At 40.8% G+C, this 19,605-nt stretch overlaps 1 protein-coding gene across 2 annotated transcripts in view; it reads right to left on the bottom strand.

Moving 5' to 3' along the window:
* LOC136846012 (protein NEDD1-like) overlaps positions 1-19,605 on the bottom strand; it is a 75,530-nt gene that overhangs the window by 18,312 nt on the left and 37,613 nt on the right. The window contains exons 9-12 of one of the 2 annotated variants that reach the window (XM_067116632.1): positions 13,471-13,615; positions 2,415-2,553; positions 1,854-1,910; positions 1,280-1,339 (exon numbers count right to left, since the gene is read on the bottom strand). In XM_067116632.1, the coding sequence (XP_066972733.1) occupies positions 1,280-1,339; positions 1,854-1,910; positions 2,415-2,553; positions 13,471-13,615 (401 nt within the window). Of the gene's footprint in view, positions 1-1,279; positions 1,340-1,853; positions 1,911-2,414; positions 2,557-13,470; positions 13,616-19,605 lie in introns of both variants that reach the window. The other variant, XM_067116623.1, reaches the window with a different exon arrangement.

The following is a 19,605-nucleotide window of genomic DNA, read 5'->3' on the forward strand; positions in this document are numbered from 1 at the left end:
ACTGCTCAGGGGCAGACCCCACCGACCTCCCTTAGGGCTGCCAGTATGGCTCCCAGGTGCTGGGAGTATGACAGGGACCTTGGCCTAGGAGAATCTGGTGGGCTGAACAACCACCTCCTCTATTACCACTGCAACTGCAGTGGGTACCACGAGGAGCTCTGACTCACTTTCAGACTGAACTGAGGGGGCGACTGCTCGGGGGCAGACCCCACCAACCTCCCTTAGGCTGCCAGTTTGCCTCCCAGGTGCTGGGGAGTATGACAAGGCCTTTGGCCTAGGAGAATCGCGGACAAACAGCCACCTCCACTACCACTGCACTTGCACTGGCGCCACGGGCCGCCTCGATTCGCCATCCACAGCACTTTCACCGATGAAGATAATTTGCGATCGATTGTACAATCAATTCAAAGCGAGTGTCGATTTTCAACTCCAGACTGGCGATGGTGTTGGGGTCAAACGTGAGAGCCATATGGTAAAGGAGATGGCTGCTGCAAATGGAGGAGATGAATGGGTTTGGAAGAAATTACAAGTGCGATTGCATCTGACTTAGTGGATGAATCCTGACTAGATAAAGCTTTACTAGATTCCTTAGCAGCTAGCTCTGATCTTCTATCTCTAGCTAGTTTCTGAGATGTCCATCTAAAGTCTTCCACTTCTTAATATCCCAGTCATTACACTCCTCAACGTAAATCTAAGACATGTTTGTTCCCTATGGAACACAAACAGTGTCGCGATAAATGAATTCTCAGTTAGTCTAGTATTGCAGCTTTGCTGCAATACCTCAATGTTAGCACTACTAGTGTCAGACATCCTAGAAAGTCTAATTCAAGTCCAAAAAACGGGCAAAGAGTCGTCAACCATTAATCAAAATTTGCTACTTTTCTGCCTTTAATTATGCGAGCTATGTAAATTAAATACTTCACCAATTGAAGATAAGTCAAACAACTGCAAAGTATAAATTCAAAATTCGAGCTGCTGCCATACAGTCCTTCAACCACAGCCAACAGAAACAAACAAAGCTCCTGTTAAGTTGCGCTCTTACACCTGAAAGTGGTAGGCATGTCAACATTACCATAACAAACTAAGCGGACCCGCATTTCAAAATTTTGAGCTGCGGTTAAAAGAAACTAAATCTATGTAATTACTGGGTAAGTTACTTATATAAAAACTTCTGGACCTCGATTTATAACAAATTATTTTACTGATATATAAAAAAAATTATTATAAATTATCAACAAAAATTACAAGCCATGCACGAAAACTACTTATTTAAACATACCTGTTATTATCTGGGGAATGTCACTACCCCGTGTGGTGTTTCTTATTGGAGAAAACACATCTGAAAAAGAGTGCTGTTTGTTACGATCATTAAAAAAGCCACTATGAAAGACGAGAAGAAAAAATCATACGCATAAAGTGTAAATGTTACATTTAATTACCATTAAAAATATTTTTTAGTTACTTAGATAAGTTGACAGTATGCCTGATTTCAACTTTAAGATGATGACTTGGTTCTGCCCAACATGATGACACTGGGTCCATGATTCCCTCCAGCGATGCGTAAGGGCACTAAATTCAGTGACTCAGATGACTTAACTGTCATAAATGTCATCACAAACACTCAAATCAATTAAGTAAATTAGAATAGTTTAAAAAGCTCAATTCTCTCATAAGGGTAGCCAATATGAGAATGTGAGGAATGGTTGTATACTGGACTTCTTCTCATTATAGATGGCATATAAAATACTAAGGAAATTGAGTAAATAACAAGATAAATTTGTACCATGTTATTTGTCTAAACTTGATAAAATTTCAATTCAACAAATTACTTAAAATATGGTAACAAGACATACCATGGAAGTTAGTGTTGGCATCATCGCTAGGAGCTGTCCTTACAGGAGAGAATATGTCTAGAAAGGAGGAAAAGTTTTAATTATAAAAAATTTCAGTACGCACTGAAAAGAAAAAGTGCCTCAAAATACAATAAACAAACCACAGATTTACATTATACCTTGTTACTGAAACTCATTAAACAAAATGTTACCACTTTGTACTGCTATCATTTGTCATCTGGCAGCAATGCAAATGAGATATAATAGTCAGCCAACCAAATTCTAACAATTTCATTTTCACTGAAATCAGTAACACAGAGAGAGGAAGAGGACTTCCTCGAAAAATAACTGTTAGTGAATAGTTACTTTATTTCATTTAATATCATGACTGCAGCAACATCTTGACTTCTCCTAATCTTTATATTTCTCCTTTATTATTATTTCCCATTTCTGACTCATGACCATGACAACTTGCAGCTGGTCAATTCAACTTTAGTGTACATTAAGAGAAAAGAAAGTTCCACCAACAATGAACTTTTCCTCTCTCCAATTTCTATTTTACTCACATACGGGTATTCTTACCTTCAATCAAAGCAGCCTTGTCTTTAGAGGCAGAAGGAGGAGCATCTGACAAGTACCCTGGAGAAGACCTTACCGGAGAAAATGCCTGGCTCATCACAGAATCAAGTTTTGGCAACTCTTCACCTCGCCCAAGGTTAGCCTGCTTATGAATACAGTATTTCGGTGAAAAAATCCATACGTTGAGTAACTTTATCAGGCAGTAAATCTTCCTAAATAAACAAAATTACCGAAACATAATGGGGTTGAGGATATTTCATTGTACTGAGAAGTTTATGTAGTGAAATTTCCTAATTTTACTAAAAACTACTCTACTGCCTTTTTCCCACCCGTCATAAAAATCGTTTTATCTTTTCATTTAAAATTTCTTCGATATCACAAAACAGTAACAAACAGAAACTGAGAAAACAATAAAAACTGCTGGAGGACATGACAACTCAGTGGTAATACTCTCTTTTTAGTAGTTTTACTAATGTAAATGACACTTCTTTAGTACTTTCATGTTTTTATGCATGCATTGGATTGGAACTGGAATATGGATTTTAGGCCAAAGACCTAACACCCTAACACTTGGACCTTTAAGGTCATTCAGCGCTGAAAGGGAAACTGAGAATACATAAGGTTTTAAAGGTGTAACAAGGGAAAACCTTGCAGTTGTACTATGAAACAACTGATAGGAAAGGGTTGAAAGTAAGATGGAATAAAGATAATATGAATAGAGGTACAATTACACTATAATATTCTGCACCACTTTATGAAACATATCGTTCAGATCTTATTTCTTTTTTATATTCCATATGTTAATTAGTTTGAGAAAAACTTTTTATAAAATGAAAACTACAATCAATTATAACAAGTAAGTAATAAAACTCCAAGAAAATTCCTTATTTTATGGAGGTTTTTAAGTGTTTTGTCCAAATCATTATCAAATATTTCATTGTTTAGACATGAACAGGCCTACCAACCATGTTACCAGAGTTTTCTGTTAAATTAATTATTTTATGCAAATAAAACAAAAGGTCGTGGAGGGTGGCACATCTGGTTTTCTCAGATTATCATCTGTTTAAAGAAAGAACGTTATTATAAGTTGGCAAATAGGAAAAAATTATCAAAATTATTTTATAATTTATAACTTCCTTACTTAAACTAAATACATTTTGCTTGACTGGATGGTACTAAAATGCACTGAAGGGTGAGGTTCAGTTGGCACGCTTGGAATGCTGAATGCACGATAACTTATAAAACTTACATATGCCAATTTTCTTTCTGATATCTAAAAAATGTTGAATTGACACAGAATATTTTCATATACTGTAAAAGAAGTCAGATATATCAAATAAGGAAATTAGGAATACTGTTTTTTTTACAAATGAATGGTTTAGTGGAGGTCACATAGGTCTAGAATGAATGGTGAATGGTAACAACATGTGAACGAGGTTATCGGTGCTTTTGGGATCGCACTAAATATCAGAAGGTGAATAGCATCCATGAACTGAAACTGGCTAGAGTTGCTGAATATATGGAATAAACATAATCTACTGTTGTTTTTCTTTTATTATGTTTGAAAGGATCTAATAACTTACGTTTTGATGTTTTTTATTTACATTGGTTTTATTGGTAAATTTTTTTCTGCTGAATGAAATTTTTTTAAGTTACTTTTCAATTCGACTTCTTACTCACTATCAGTATTATCTATGATGTATTCTTGCTGTAAACTATATATGGAAATACACTGTTTTTGTTTTCCTGTTTTACCTCACCACGTAGAGTATAAACATTTTTCTCTCAAGGCTTGAATAATTTACAGTCTGTTCAACATTCTAAGATCGCTAGGGTTGGGCCAGGAAAAGAATATAGCGCTGCCAGATCTATTTATCCTTTTAAATCTCACCCTCAAGGTTAATCCCTTGTTTATGGCTTTTACCTGAGATCTGTCATTTACAGTACTTCGTTTTCTAAAGAAACAATGAGTAAATCTTGATTGTTCTTAATGATTTTCCTTTCTTTGTGTGCTTTTTGGAAATAATAATCATAGGGCCTATAATAATACCATAATGTGTTTAATGCATTAACACTTAAAATTTGTGTGGGTGGTTCAGCAAAAATGGCTTTTCAAGCCATTTGGTTATTGGCCATGTTCCATATTAGCAGTTACTTATGGGTTACGTGACTGTATTTTTTCAGTGCTTCTGCAGGTTAAATAAGCTACTTATCATTTAGGAGAGAAAAATAAATTACAATTAATTACAGGGCCCCCTTGTTGTTTCTTTAACATGAAATATTTAAAAATGTAATAAACAGTTTACTTGACCTGGGAGTAAAGATGTTGGCTGTGGGGAGATATGATCCACTTTGGCTATCCCTTGGGCTATCAATACTGTCCAGTGACTGGTTGCTTAAGGTGACCACCGTTGTTATTGCTTAAGATGGAGCTGGCCATTTAAATGCCCTTGCTGACCATGTGTCAGGGAAACTGAGGTTTGTCAGTGGCGTCCAACAATTATGCCATGCTCTTTATTCTTGTGAGGATAAATTAGGGTTGTACTGCAAATATGTGAAGCCAAATATGTTTTTATTTTATCTTTAAATGAATAAATTTTTTTTATCAATTTCACTTGAGCAAGCTCTAACAAGGCAAATCTTCTAATCGTAACGAAACGTTTGACACTGCTGTATTCTTTTCCTGGCCCCACCCCAGCGATCTTAGTGTTGAACAGACTGTAGTCCTCAAGTGTACAGGCTTAGATTTAGGACAAATGGACAATTTTAGGATGTCAGTCAGCACTGTAATGATCAATATATACCTGCATAATGACTGTAAAAGAATACATTATTGACTAAAAAATCTAATAGCACACTAATAGTGATTAACAAAATTCATAATGCTTATAATAGGATACCCTGCTTTTCACAGATCAGGCAAGGATCAATAGGCCTAGTCAAACATTTATAGTTAACATTCAGCATCTTTCTGTATTTTGACTATGATATATAAACTAAATCTAAATACTGCAGTAATGAATACTTTTTGTTTTTAAAACATATAAGCCTACAAATTTTGATTACTAAAACAAAACCCTCTTCAAAAAAAAAAAAAAATGGTGTAGGCCAGGTCACAAGAAAAAATCCAATACCACAATTCTTAAAAAAAAAAAAAAAATTTAATTTCCTTTAAATGGAGTGTTATTTAGTTAAGCTGCCAGGATGCTGAATGCCCGCATGATACCCATTAGCAAGTGATTCATTCATTGGTTTAAGATTTGACCAGTCTTGTACCACAGCACAAGCTTTTACTCTGGGGCAACCTGTAACCGTGCTACTAAGTAATCATCAGTTAATTATCATGGCACATGATGCACCTACACTGCCTGGCAAAATGTTGCCTTATGTCTGAAACATTAAGGGAACTAATGTAATATTTTGTATCTCAATGGTACAGTAAAAGAAATGAAAGGGGATGCAGCTAGGGGCTTAGGGGATACTGCAGAGAACCTTGAATAATGCTTATAGTGCACCTTGTGAGGTGCACTGATAGTACTACCCACCCTACGGGGTTTTATTCATGTAAATGACAGTTCTACAGTACCTGTACTTTCTCCCTCTAAGCAATCCTATAGGATGTTTGTCTATCTCACTCTCTCCCCAGCTATGTATGGTTATTTTATAGCAAGTTTTAATGGAGTTAATTGCATTTAATAAATTTCATGAATGCTGTAGTCTAAATAAGTAAATACACATGAAAATGTTCTCAATCCATTTGTCCAAGATAAGTTCAAGTAAACTTTTCCATGCAATTGTATGCATGTTTGTCAACCTTTTTCTAACTTTTTCTTTGTGTTATTATTATTATGGTCTTTAAAAATATAGTTAATATCCCTTAGTGAATTTCCACTAACACTATAGTGTACATCTGTAAATAATTTAGGAAATGTTCTCCATACATCTGTAACACATCTGGGTTAGCATATTGAAGCAATCACATTGAATGTTCTCTTCCTCTATGTCTTGTGTTATTTGCTTCTATTGTACTTTTACAGTACAGGTCACTGAAAATTACAAATCTCTGTGATGGTATATATTTAATCAATGTAATGGCTGATCCTATTGCTAAGAGTTCTGCTGTGAAAACAGAAGCATTGTTAAGTAAGAAAAATGACATTTTTATGATAAAATAACGTTTCACTTATACTTACCCGGTAGTTACATATAGCTGTCGTCTTTGACGTAACGGCAGTATTCAAATTTCGTGCTAGCGCTAGTGTTACGAAAGGTGATCCCTCTACCCCCCACCCTCTATCGGGGTATCGGGAACCGTCCCAAGAACACGTCATAAGTTTTTGCCCAGCTGCCCAGGTGAGGGGAGGGAGGGTGGGTTATGATTATGTAACTACCGGGTAAGTATAAGTGAAACGTTATTTTATCATAAAAATGTCATTTTCACTTATACAACTTACCCGGTAGTTACATATAGCTGATTGGCACCTTGAAGAGGTGGGGCACTGGCAGCTAATAAAATTCTTGGAATTATCTACTTGCAACAAGTTAGACATAGGTTCCTTACCTTTAAAGGTAGCTGACACAGTGGTTACTGTCTCTGTAGTCTGCTGGCCTTTATATTGTGCCAAGAGGACATAAGGGATCCGTGTGTCGGACACAATAAAAACAGTACCTGCCGAGAGAACATGGCTGCGTGCGGACAAGTCTGATGCCCTTGATCAGGCGCAGTACGACGAACAACAAAACGAGGATCACCTAACATTACCATAAAACCAATACCAAAGATTAAAAACTGGAAGATACTACCACACCATGTATCTCCAGACAACCTTAAAAACAACAACCCCAACACCAAGGTGAAAATGTTAGTTAAGGAGCGGACTCCTTTTCACCCACCCCCCCAACACCGTGTCAGTCGCAATAAAGGGCCCCAGCGTACTGCACTCTTCGAAAACAGTTTGCACGTCCACTAAGTAATGCGATGCAAACACTGACTTGCATCTCCAAAAGGTGGACTTAACCAAGTCTTTCACAGATAAGTTTCTGCTAAAGGCTACAGAAGTCGAAACTGCTCTTATCTCGTGCGCCTTTACCTTAAGAATACTCATCTCCAGTCAGCACAATGCTCATGAGCTTCTTTTATCAGGCTTCTCAAAAGAAGGAAAGGGCATTCTTAGAGAGAGGCCTAGAAGGATCTCTAACCGAGCACCAGAGGTGGTCACTGGGACCTCTGAGCTTCTTCGTTCTCTGAACGTAGAACTTGAGAGCTCTCACAGGGCAGAGGTACCTCTCGGGTTCTTCGGGACCGTGCAATTGGGAAAGGTCCTTAATTTCAAACTCTCTTGGCCAAGGTCTAGACGGGTCTTCGTTTTTGGCTAAGAAACCAAGAGTAGACATACATACTGCCTTCCCCTTAGCAAAGCCTACTCTTTTATCTATCGCATGTAGCTCACTTACTCTCCTGGCCGTAGCCAGAGCTACCAAAAAAAGAGTCTTTTTCGTGAGATCCTTCAAGGAGATGTTCGCCATCGGTTCAAAGGACTGAGACCGTAACCATCTCAGCACTACGTCAAGATTCCATGCCACTGGTCTCTTCTGGTCCCTCTTTGACGTATTAAATGATCTAATCAGATCTGAAAGGTCTTGACTCAAAGACACTTCAAGACCCCTATGTCGAAAGACCGAAGCTAACATGGCTCTATACCCTTTAATAGTAGGCACAGCAAGCTTTTTCCTCTCTGTGGAGGAACAAGAGAAAATCGGCCATCTGGGCTATAGACGTCGAAGAAGAAGACACGCCTTCTCTTCGACACCAGGACCTAAACTGTGTCCACTTGGCTGGTAAACATTGTCAGAGGATTCTCTTCTTGGCTTCGCGATAGCTTCCGAAGCCTCTCTTGAAAAGCCTCTCTTTCTGATGAGTCTCCTGACAGTCTGCAGGCGACAAGATGAAGAGCGGGCAAGTTTTGGTGGAACCTCTGAAAGTGCGGCTATCTGAGTAAATCTGGTCTCTCTGGCAGAAGTCTCGGAAAATCTGACAGTAAGTTTAGAAGGTCTGGGAACCACTCCCTGGACGGCCAGAATGGAGCCACCAGAGTCATCCTTACGTTCCGATGGCTTGAGAACTTCGAGATGACTTGCCGCAGGATCTTGAACGGGGGAAAGGCATAAAGATCCAGGTCTGACCAGTCCATGAACATTGCATCCACGAAAACCGCTTTGCTGTCTGGAACCGGAGAGCAGCAAAGGGGCAGCCGAGTCGTTTTGTCGGTAGCAAAGAGATCTATGAGCGGACGTCCCCATACCTTCCATAGCTCCTCGTAAACTGGGGATGTAAAGTCCACTCGTTGGACAGGACCTGGTTCTTTCTGCTGAGAAGATCCGCCGCACATTTCTCTCCCCTTGAATGAATCTCGTTACTAGTCTGGTCCCGATCTCCTCCGCCCAAACTAGTAGCTCCCTCGAGGTCTCGTAGAGGGACCACAGTGAGTGCCCCCTGTTTCGAATGTATGCCAGAGCGGTCGTGTTGTCCGCCTGGACCAAGACGCATTTGCCTTCCACTTCTTGTTGAAAGGCCAACAGGGCTAAGTGAACCGCTTTTAGTTCCTTCGATTGATATGCCAGTTTCTCTCTTCTCTTTGCCACTGGCCCCAAACTTCTTTTGTCCCCATAGTCGCTCCCCAGCCCTTGTCCGAGGCGTCGGAAAACAGAGTTAGGTCTGGGTTCGAAGCTGAAGAGGAAGCCCTTGTGACAGCCTTCCTTCTGACCTCCACCAACGGAGGCACTCCTTTATCTCTTCCGAATGGCGAAGGTGAAGGAGTCCGGGAACTGTTTCCTGGGCCACTTCTCTTGCAGGTAAAACTGCAGTGGCCTCAGGTTCAAGCGCCCAGTCTTACAAACTTCTCCACTGAAGCTAAGGTTCCCACGAGGCTCATCCACTCGTTCGCGGAACAAATCTTCCTCTGCAGAAAGTTGTCGATCTTCTGCAGGCATGAGGCTATCCGTTGGCTGGACAGAAAAGCCTGAAAAGTCTGAGAGTCCAAACTCACTCCCAAATAGACAATCTGCTGACTGGGAGTAAGGCAAGACTTCTTCTCGTTGACAATGAGGCCTAGAGACTTTGCTAATTGAAGAGTCTTTGATAGGTCCTCCATACAGCTCTCCCTCGGAAAGCCGCTTTGAGCAGCCAATCGTCGAGGTACATAGAAACTCGAATTCCTTCCAGGTGAAGATGTCTGGCTACTGATAACAGGACCCTTGTGAAAACTTGCGGGGCTGTCGACAGACGAAGCAGAGGAACGGAACTGATACACCTGTCCTCGAAGACGAACCTCAGGAACTTCCTTGAATCTGGGTGTATTGGGGCGTGAAAATAAGCGTCTTGGAGGTCTATCAAAACCATCAATCCCCCTGATGTAAAGACGCCAAGACCGACTGAGTTGTCTCCATGGAGAATTTTGTCTTCTGAACGAAGACATTCAACGACTCACGTCCAGGACGGGTCTCCATCCCCTGATGCTTTCGTAACCCGGAACAGACGATTGTAGAAACCTGGAGACAGAGGGGCATGAAGCAGTTCTATCGCTTCCTTCTCCAGCATGGCTCGGACTTCTGAGCGAAGGGCGTCTAGTTTGCGGAGTTGTGCGAAATACGCCTGTAAAGAAACTGGAGCCTCCACTAAAGGAGGTTTGGAAAGGAAGGGGATGGCATATCCTTCCTTTAAAACTTGGATCATCCAGGGTCTGCCGAGATCCGTTGCCACTCTTGCCAGAACCTTTGCAGTCTGGCTCCTACTGCTGAATGGAGGACAAAGGTTCATTTCTTCTCTGGGGCCATCGAGGTTCTAGGCGTGGCTTTGCCTTTTCCTCTGGCCCTGCCAAAAACACGTCTAGAGGATCTTCCTTTATACTGTCCAAACGAGAAAGCAGGAGACGAAACACGCACAGAAGCGGTAGAAAGCACAGGTCTTTTCGCTTTCTTGGCAGACTCGACAAAAGATCCTGGGTTGACTTCTGGGCTAACTCCTGGGAAATTGCAGCAACCAACTCTTGCGGAAACAGATGTGCCTTGTCCAAAGGAGAAAACAAGAGAGCTGACTTCTGGTTTGAAGAAACACCTTTTGCTAAGAAGGAGCACCAAAGTTGCCTCTTTTTGAGAACCCCTGCCGTAAATAAAGAGGCCAGTTCTACTGCACCGTCGCAGATGCCCCTATCAATGCAGTCCACTACTCCTACCACATCATCCAAGAGCTCAGAAGAAAGATTAAAATCCTTAATCTTCCTGGCTAAGGCCGCATGAATCGCCCAGTCCAGGAAGCTCACTATTTCAAGAGTCCGAAACACGCTCTTGAAAACTTGATCCAGTTCGGAGGACGTAAAAGAAAACCTTCATGAGAATTAAGTGCGGTCCTCCTACTGGCATCCATGAGACTGGAGAAGTCCCCCTGTGCGGAGGCAGCCACACCCAGGGAAAACATTTCCCCAGTCTCGTACCAACTCCGGTTACGGAAGGAACGACGAGAAGGAGGAAGACAGAAGACGTTCTTTCCAATTTCCCTCTTCTCGGCCAGCCAAGCATCCATCTTCTTAAGGCCTTTCTTCGCCGAGACGGACAGGACAAGTTTCGTAAAGTCCGAAGAAGAAACAGAAGCCTTGTCCCTCTTGTACTGGGACCCAGGAGACGGAGGAGCCGCAGGCGAGAACGAATCAGGGAAGTTCTCAATAAAGAATTTCAAGAGCTTCTTGTAAGAAGAGAGTTGCAGAGACTTCTCCTCCTTACACTGCTCCTCTAAGCCCGAGAGGAGTTCGTCAGATACTGGGGATAAGTCCAGCTGGAAAACGTCTTCATCCAAGTCCCCTTGAACTGAAACTTGAGTTACACGAGCGGGGGCTGGAAGGCTCGTGACATATTCTTGCTGTGTCACCGGAAGAGTTTGAGCCTGTTGAGGAGCCATCGGAGGCGCCAAAGGAGGCGCAGTTGGTACAGCAACCGAAGGTGGCGCCAAAGGAGGAGCCGTCGGTACCACAACGACAGGTGGCGCCAATGAAGGGCAAGCGGCGCGCTACCGGGCGGCAGACAGAGTAGTCGAGGCGGGCGCCGCTGGTATCAGGAGGCGCCAAAGGAGGCGCAATCGGCACAGCAGCCAACAGTGGCGCCAACGAGGCGCAAGCGCGGCGCTACCGGGCGACTGAAAGAGGAGTCGAGGTGGCGCCGCTGGCATCGTGAGGGGAGAAGCCAAAGAAGAGACTTGACTTTTAGACAAAAGTTGTAAAATCGAGTCCAAACGAGCGTTGATTCCGTCAATCACTAGCTGTTGAGGTCCATCGAATGCAGGAGCAGGCGCCACAGGAACAGGAGTCACACTGTCTTATAAGGAGGCTCAGCCGAAAACGAATGAGACGAGTCCGACGAAGAAAGCCTCTCCGGTTCTGCCCAAAACCTACAGGAAGGGGTAGGATCCTCCAGAAGAGCCTTCTTCTTAGGAATCTTCGAAGGTGAAAGCAGACGAGACCTCTTCAAAGGTCTAGAAGCGTCGCGAAAACGCCAACCTCTAGGCGGAGAGGAACTCCAACTGGAGCCACTTGACACTATCCGCTCCTCACCTTTTCGGTGGTGAGGGCCAGCAGCCTGGGAAGCGGCAACAGGACTGCTTGAGGGGGCAACTGCTTGGGAGCAGGTCCCAATCACCTCCTTTCGGCATGCCTTCTCCCTGGAACCTGGGAGCCTGACAGGGGCCTAGACCTGGGAGCGTGAATGGGGCGAGAAGCTACCTCCTCCACAACACTTACACAAGGCACAACACTTGCATTATCACTGTGGTCTACTAAACGCTGCAAATTGTCTCCCATTTTCTGCATGGAAGACATAAACGCATTAAGGACTGACACACGGTATCAGGATTGGGAGAAAAGGTGTCGGGGCAGGTAAAACTACAGGAACTACAGGGGAGCAGGGTTAATAGGGTTTACAAAAACCTCTTGACTACCTCCTGACCTCAAGACCTAGAAGAGGCCTTCCTTATCCTATCTTTCTCTAGCTTCTTCATGTACTTCCCCAAAGCACTCCAGTCAGACTAAGTTAGTAGTTCACACTCGTTACAAGTCAAGTCAGCAGAACATTTTGCCCCTGCATGAAAAGCAAGAAGTGTGCGGATCTAAACTAAGCTTAACAAGCCTGGTTTTGCAGCCTTTGCTGCAAAACCGGATACCACTAGAACCTGAATCAGACATAATAGTCTAACTAAGAATAACGCTCAAGCAATAACTAGCGCCAGCAAAAAACAACAAACCGAGTACTTCACCAAAAAAGGAACTAGAAGTTCGAATTGTTGAGAAATACTACCAGCAGCAGAACCGTATTACCGGTTCGGCACGGCAAAAACTAATGACGTGTTCTTGGGACGGTTCCCGATACCCCGATAGAGGGCGGGGGGTAGAGGGATCACCTTTCGTAACGCTAGCGCTAGCGCGAAATTTGAATACTGCCGTGACGTCAAAGACGACAGCTATATGTAACTACCGGGTAAGTTGTATAAGTGAAAACTGGTATGTTTTACTGGGTGAAATGGCTGCAACCCATGCCTGATGAAGATTTGTACCCATCAGTGTGTTTCATAGTACTGTATGAACATTTACATCACATGTTCTCTTGCATAGTTTCATGATGTTCTGGGGTATACACTGTATATAGCTTTTGTTAAATACATTATTGTTTATGAGTTTGTACCTCAAGAATAATCCAAGGAGGAAATTCTGTATTTATATTTGTTGAGATATCAGCCTGCTGGCGATAAATGGGAAAGGTAATTGTTTATATGTTGAGTATCTATAAATGGTTTTTGGTAAGTGTTTGGTGTGCCTAAAATGTCTGGGATAATTTCACAGTACAAGAGGGCTTTGTGGTGAACCAAATACAGTACTAGTATGAGAATTATTACATCTCCATAGCATCATAGGAAACCTTATACAAAACCAACAGGAAAAGCCTCAAAATTACATTAAGCTTAAGACCAGCTAGTTCTGCACTTATTTTTAGAAAGAAGTCACTATGCAAAAAATCTTACCGGTGACAACTGTTCTGCTGGCCTCACAGGTGAAAATATAGCTGACATAACTTCTTGAGATGGATTAGCCATTGGAAGTGGAGATACTTCTGGTTTTTCTTCTGATGAGACTTCAGCAGATGGTTTTGTTTCTTCAGAACTAACCCTGTAGATTGTATAGGGAAACAGTTCATTTTAACCAAAGTACAAAAAATATAAAAGAAACCTCTACAATAAATACTTCCTTCAATGTCACAATAAAAATTGTTGACATTTTTATGCTTCTTACACAGATAATTTACTAGCAACATCAGTAAACATTCTGAAATGACCCATCACAACATCAACTCTTCTTCAGTATTTATCTATAGTGCTTCTTGCAATAATTCACACATCATATAACAGTTCTTGTATGAGATATATGATTTATAGACTTACTAAGTTTGCTTTCACCTTGTAAAAGAATTTCCATTACAGAAAATTTATCTATTTTTAAGACATTTCAGGTGGGCTGACAAAAGCAAGCAATACCTCACAAGAACAACTTTGCAAGTGATTTTACAATGCCACGTCAAGTAGCAACAAACAAATGAGAGTAGAGCTACCTGTCTGAAATTAATGGCTACAGAAAAAGATATAGTTTGCAATAAAAGGTTTGGGTTTAGTACCTGACAAAAGAATTAAGATTACTAGTTCTAAACAATGGTTTGCACTATTATAAACTAATGAATTTTTATGATAAGCAAAATTAATTTTTTCACAGAAAACCACAACTGGTCCATGCCCACGCTCATGGCCTCTGAATGCCCCCACAAAATGCTTTTTCATCTGAAAAACAGAGGATCAGTAGCAGCATGGCACAGATGCCACTTGGAGCCTCAGATACCTAAAAATAACCTGGACATAAGGAATAGATATGAGACGCACTGGGAGGAGGGAGCTCATGGTTTGCTTGGAAAAACTAACTTTGATAAAACGTCCAACTTACTTCATTACAACTCCATCACTCACTTACGAGGGAGGATTGAAATGGTGAATGGGCTAGAGTGGTGACTGAGATATGAATGATCCAGGAAACTCTGGTAACTTCAGGGGTCATTATACGAATGGATGAGCCCCTTTAGGTTTTAAAATAGAGTTTTATCATTTTCATGAGTCAATGTCTTCAGAAAACAAAGACACTTAGCTAGTGAACACAGAAGACTATGTCTCTGTTGTGCCATATATTAATGGATGAGAAATGAGAGAATTGGGATGACGATGATCCCTGTAGCCCCCTACAAAGTTAAAACTTGACCATCTGCTACCACTGGCGCTAATGAATATTCATCTAAAATTTAAGCATTGTATCCTGAAAGTAAGGTGGTCACAAGCAAAACAAAGCAAAGCCCCATCCCGGTGGGTTTTGGTTTTTGCATACATCACTGTTTTAACCCTTCCCCTAACTGATTCAAACTTGTTTCACTTTAAAATGTTGACAGCAAGTAGAAAAAAAATTCTAACAAAAAAATATCTTACATGGGCTTTAAGACTGACCCACAATTGTGTAAATTTATGAAGCAACATCAAGCAAAATGACACCTGCCTCAGCTTGGGTGTAGGGGTGCAAAGTTGTGGGAGGGTATTATGGGGTTATCCAAAAGCTCATCAGTACTTCTGTGACTGTTGATAATTAATGTGCATCATCTTTAGACCATGCTTACACTCTCGCCTTACTCTATCTTTCCCTTGTTGTCCTTCTACCTTCTAGAAGTTGCTGTGATTCTCCTCGAAAATTACAATATTTACTATTTTGACATATTTTATTCATTAATTCTTTATTTAGTAATGTAAGAATGAGGGGTATTCTCCAATGTACATTTTCCTAATGTTTTTGGTTTTAAGACTGAAAAAGAGATGGAAATGAATGTTGACTACCAAAAAGCCTTTAGTTATAACCAAGACTAATACAGGTTGACCATCACTAATCCGGCAATCAGTAGTCCGGAACAATCAGTAATCCGGCACAAATTTCGGCTATAGTAATTTCTAATGTTTCGCACTAATTTTCAAATTTCCCGGGTAGCTGCACTAACTCCCTCGCCAGCTGCTTCAATTTGGTGGCGCAGTATGCCGCATCGACAAACTCGTAGCCTAGCCTACATTATACTGAACTCCATTCACATTATACAGTATTATACAAACATCAACATTTTGAATGTGCATCTTTTCATGGATCTTGTAAAAGTTATGCTTTACTACATTGTTTCCAATTGCGTATATTCTCATATTGCTTTTGTATTATAAACTGCAATCAATGTTTTGTTATGGGAGTCGATATCGCGGTGTTTATTTCGCCGCATTTAACTAAGTTCAAAGCGCTTTTCTTGCATCTAGTTAGCGTAAATGAATATGGATACTTTATTTATTTGGGACAAGGATATTTTTCGTTACACGAAGTGTTTTTAAGTCGAAATATAACTTAAATACGTCTCGTTGTGAAATTAATTTAGCTATTTTTTCGTTAATATATGACGATCGTGGGAATTGCGGCTGGCCGTTTTGGGGGCATGTTTGTTTTGTGTAAAAAAAATCAAGATTCCGTTCGCTATTTTCTCTTGATTTCATCATAATACGAGCTTTACGTATTTATCTTTTATCGGCGTGAAAACAGTAGTAATTTGTATTCTTTCATGCCCAGTAGTTTTGATTAAAATACATTCTCTCCAGTTTTATTTAAGGTCGAGTTTCATCCATGTTGCCGATGCACAATAATTTATAGTCATTAGCAGCTTGAATATTGTTTTCTCAGCTTCAGCTACAACTTGCAGCTTAAAGTTACTGTAGCAGTATATTTCCCTGCTGATCTTTTCTCCAAAGCGAACAAGAGTATAGTGTAAAAAATATTTCAGTCCTATTGTACAGTGCTTAACGTCATTTGTAACATAACTACAGTAATTGTGTATTACCGTACGATGGTTGAAATACACGCACAACAGTTGTTATCCGATACGATTATTAGCTAAACAAAGTTTCCCGTTCGGTTGTTTATGGCTGTACACATTTACGCAAGAGTATACCGTTACTAACAATACTTTTATCATTCTCTTTTACTTTTTAACTAGCAGATGGAATAAAGAGATGGAGGAAAAGAAGCTGGTCTATTGTAAGTTGGTCTCTCTGCTGCCTGCGCCTCCAAAATCTAAAAATATTTCCTAAATATTTTCGTATCGGTATTAATTGCTAACCCTATCGTAAACTCGAAATATCGTAAGTCGAATTATCGTAACTCGAGCACTATCTGTATTTGATAATTGTCTTTTCTTTATTAACAAACTTGTAGTGATTTATGGGATATTTTAATTCTAGGATGAGGTGCTTAGCTACTGTGTTTCGTGTATTCTAGCCTAATAAATGGCTAATCCGGCAAAATGGCTAATCTGGCACCCTCTAGGTCCCAATGATGCCGGATTAGTGATGGTCAACCTGTAGTCGACTTTGGAAGAAATACCCAAAAATAAAGTTTTTTGGTTTACATCAGTACGTCATATTTGTTAAACGACCATGCTTGAGCACAATTTTGGCAAAAAGCAATCTTCTTACTGTATTGTTTGGCACAAATACTAAAATTCGTGAATCATCATCATCTCTTGATAAAGAAAGACTGAAGGCTCAAATGCCAAAAATAGAAAAAAAGAAAAACGTAAGAGAAAGTAAAGACTATGAGGTGGAGCCTTCTAAAAGCGAAACCAAGCTACAATGAGGGAGTTGGTATCTCCTGACACCTTCACCTTAAGTGAGTAATAACCCTGGGGACTTGGGGCCATGCTTGCGGTAATTAGCAGAAAATGGTATAAAGTAAGAGTAAGTAAGTTTGGTTATTTTTCAAGTAATTGGGACCGTTTCTAATCATAATTGGTAATGGAAACGCCGATATTATGATCTTTTTTGTCATATTCTTGTTGCGAAACTTTGAGGGCCGATACCTCAGTTTTATAGTTATTGACGTTCAAAGGTATTTTTCTCCACTATTTATGAAGCAATTTCAAATGCAAAGACATCGTTGGAAAAAGGAATAAAAATGAAATATTTGGTAAAGCAAATTTAATTTTCAAGGTTATTTATAATTTTCTATATTTTTCAAAGGTTAAAAAATAAAAAAATATATAAATTTAAAAAAAAAAAATTAAAATAAAGAAAATTCACTTACTAATTTTTTCATACTGTGATGGACATTATTCATGCCAATTCTTATTTAATTCAATGCAGTACTTTTCGAGAAAAATAAAATACAAAAAGAGAAAATTTGAAAATTTATATTTTTATTCATAAAAAAAAAAGTTTCGGTCCGATTCCAATAAAATGTATACAAGGTCATTAGAGTAATAGTACAAATAACATACAAAAAAATTGTGGTAATCCAATAACAGATAACAATTTTGGCTTTCATGGCCGGACAACCTCCTTAACCAGAAATAAGCATACATCAGTACCTCTTCAAGGAAAGCAAGAGAACCTAGATCTTCTCAGAAACAAAAAGGTAATCTGCAGCAGGGTCAGAGGTGTCTAAAAAGATGAGGGGAAGAGTCCAAGACAACAGCTTTGGAAGACGACCACTAAGTCTGGGAGACGGAGGAAGAGGGTGACTTCTGAATCTTGTAATAGCCTCTGCAACATGTCTTGAAGACTCTTCAGAGGGCAATCCTATGGACAGTCAGGCGCCTGTCTGGTCAAGAGCGGACCCCCCCCACCTCCCGTAGTATCTGTGAAGCTAAGTTGTCTGAGAAGACACAGTTTGGGAGAAAGATCTTGAAGAGTCCACCAGTAACTGGAAACTGAGCCTGAAACTGTTCAGCACTTCCTCGACCATGTTGAAGGTTCCTTGAAGAGGCAAACAGGTCCAAGGTTGACTTGCTTCATACAATAAAGAGATTTTGACGGCCCAGTACGTCCTTCGACGCTTAGTCCCTCCTGAAAAAATTAAATGACTAGAAGACTTGATTGATCTGTCAACAGAGGAAGAACTCTGCTGATTGGTCGAGAGGGAACACTGGATCCAGCTTCCCTGCACAAATAGATGTGTTAGGACTGAGGTCTAATCCGAACAGACTACCATAGAGCTAGGGTCAAGCAATACTAAGGCCATAAGAGAAATGCTTTAGCTCTCCAAAGTATAAGTGAGGTTCCGTTCTTCTTGGGGACCGAGTCCTGGACATCTTCCCGGTTCTTCAAATGGGCTCCTTTGATCTAGATCTGAGGTGCTCAGAAGACGACTTGAACTAAGTTCAGCAGAAGAAGGAATTTCCTTGCACAAGTCATGTTCAGACAGCCACCACTGGAAATCTGACTAAAGGAACCTGGGCTAAGAAACAACACGGAGGTGTCAGTCTGTGTTTCCCTGTCCCAGTAAAGATTACTGTCAAGAGCCTCCAGGCCCCTTTTCTTCCAAGATAATGAAGTCAGTCAACATGTAAAGACTGAAGTAATGCCCAGACAAAGGGAGACTTCAAATACAGGAAGAGCTAGTAATTGGGAGAGGTGGAAGCAAAGACTCCCGATTGGGAAGCCCTGTCTCGAAATGGGGTTAGGAAGGAGATCTGGAAGAGTGGTTCCTGCATATCCAAGCTCCTATCCAATCGCCCTGGAGAATGGGTTAAAGAACTATCTGGATATTCTCCCTCTTGACCTTCATCTACTAAGAGAGAGAAATGAAGAACTGTGGTCATGTAGCCCACCATCAGGAGCAGAGTTCAAGAAAGAATGTCGAACGTTCTGAAACTAGTGTCGGAATGGCATCGTTGGGAGCGATAGCCCGTTGCAACTGTATGAATCTCACAGTAGAAGAGAGCACCAGAGATCACCTTCTAGAGAATACAAAACAACAGCGGAAAAAACTCTTCCAAGTCTGTACATGACAGGGCACAGAAACAATCCAAGGCACCAAGCCTTTGGCGCTGGGTGCTATGACACTCAGACACTAGGCTTTCAGTGGATGGTGTAACAGGCCCAACAAATTACTAAGTTGGTGCTGAATGGTCTCCAATGAAGCATAGGAGTGAACGAAACCGAATCAGAAGTGGGAGCTTGGAACTTGGGCACTCAGAACCTGGGGGCTCGGAAGTTGGGAGCTCGGAAGCTGAGAGCTCGGAAGTTGGGAGCTCGGAACTTGGGAGTTCG

The sequence above is a fragment of the Macrobrachium rosenbergii genome, chromosome 2 (genome assembly GCF_040412425.1).
Source record: "Macrobrachium rosenbergii isolate ZJJX-2024 chromosome 2, ASM4041242v1, whole genome shotgun sequence".
Classification (NCBI taxonomy): Eukaryota; Metazoa; Arthropoda; class Malacostraca; order Decapoda; family Palaemonidae; genus Macrobrachium; species Macrobrachium rosenbergii.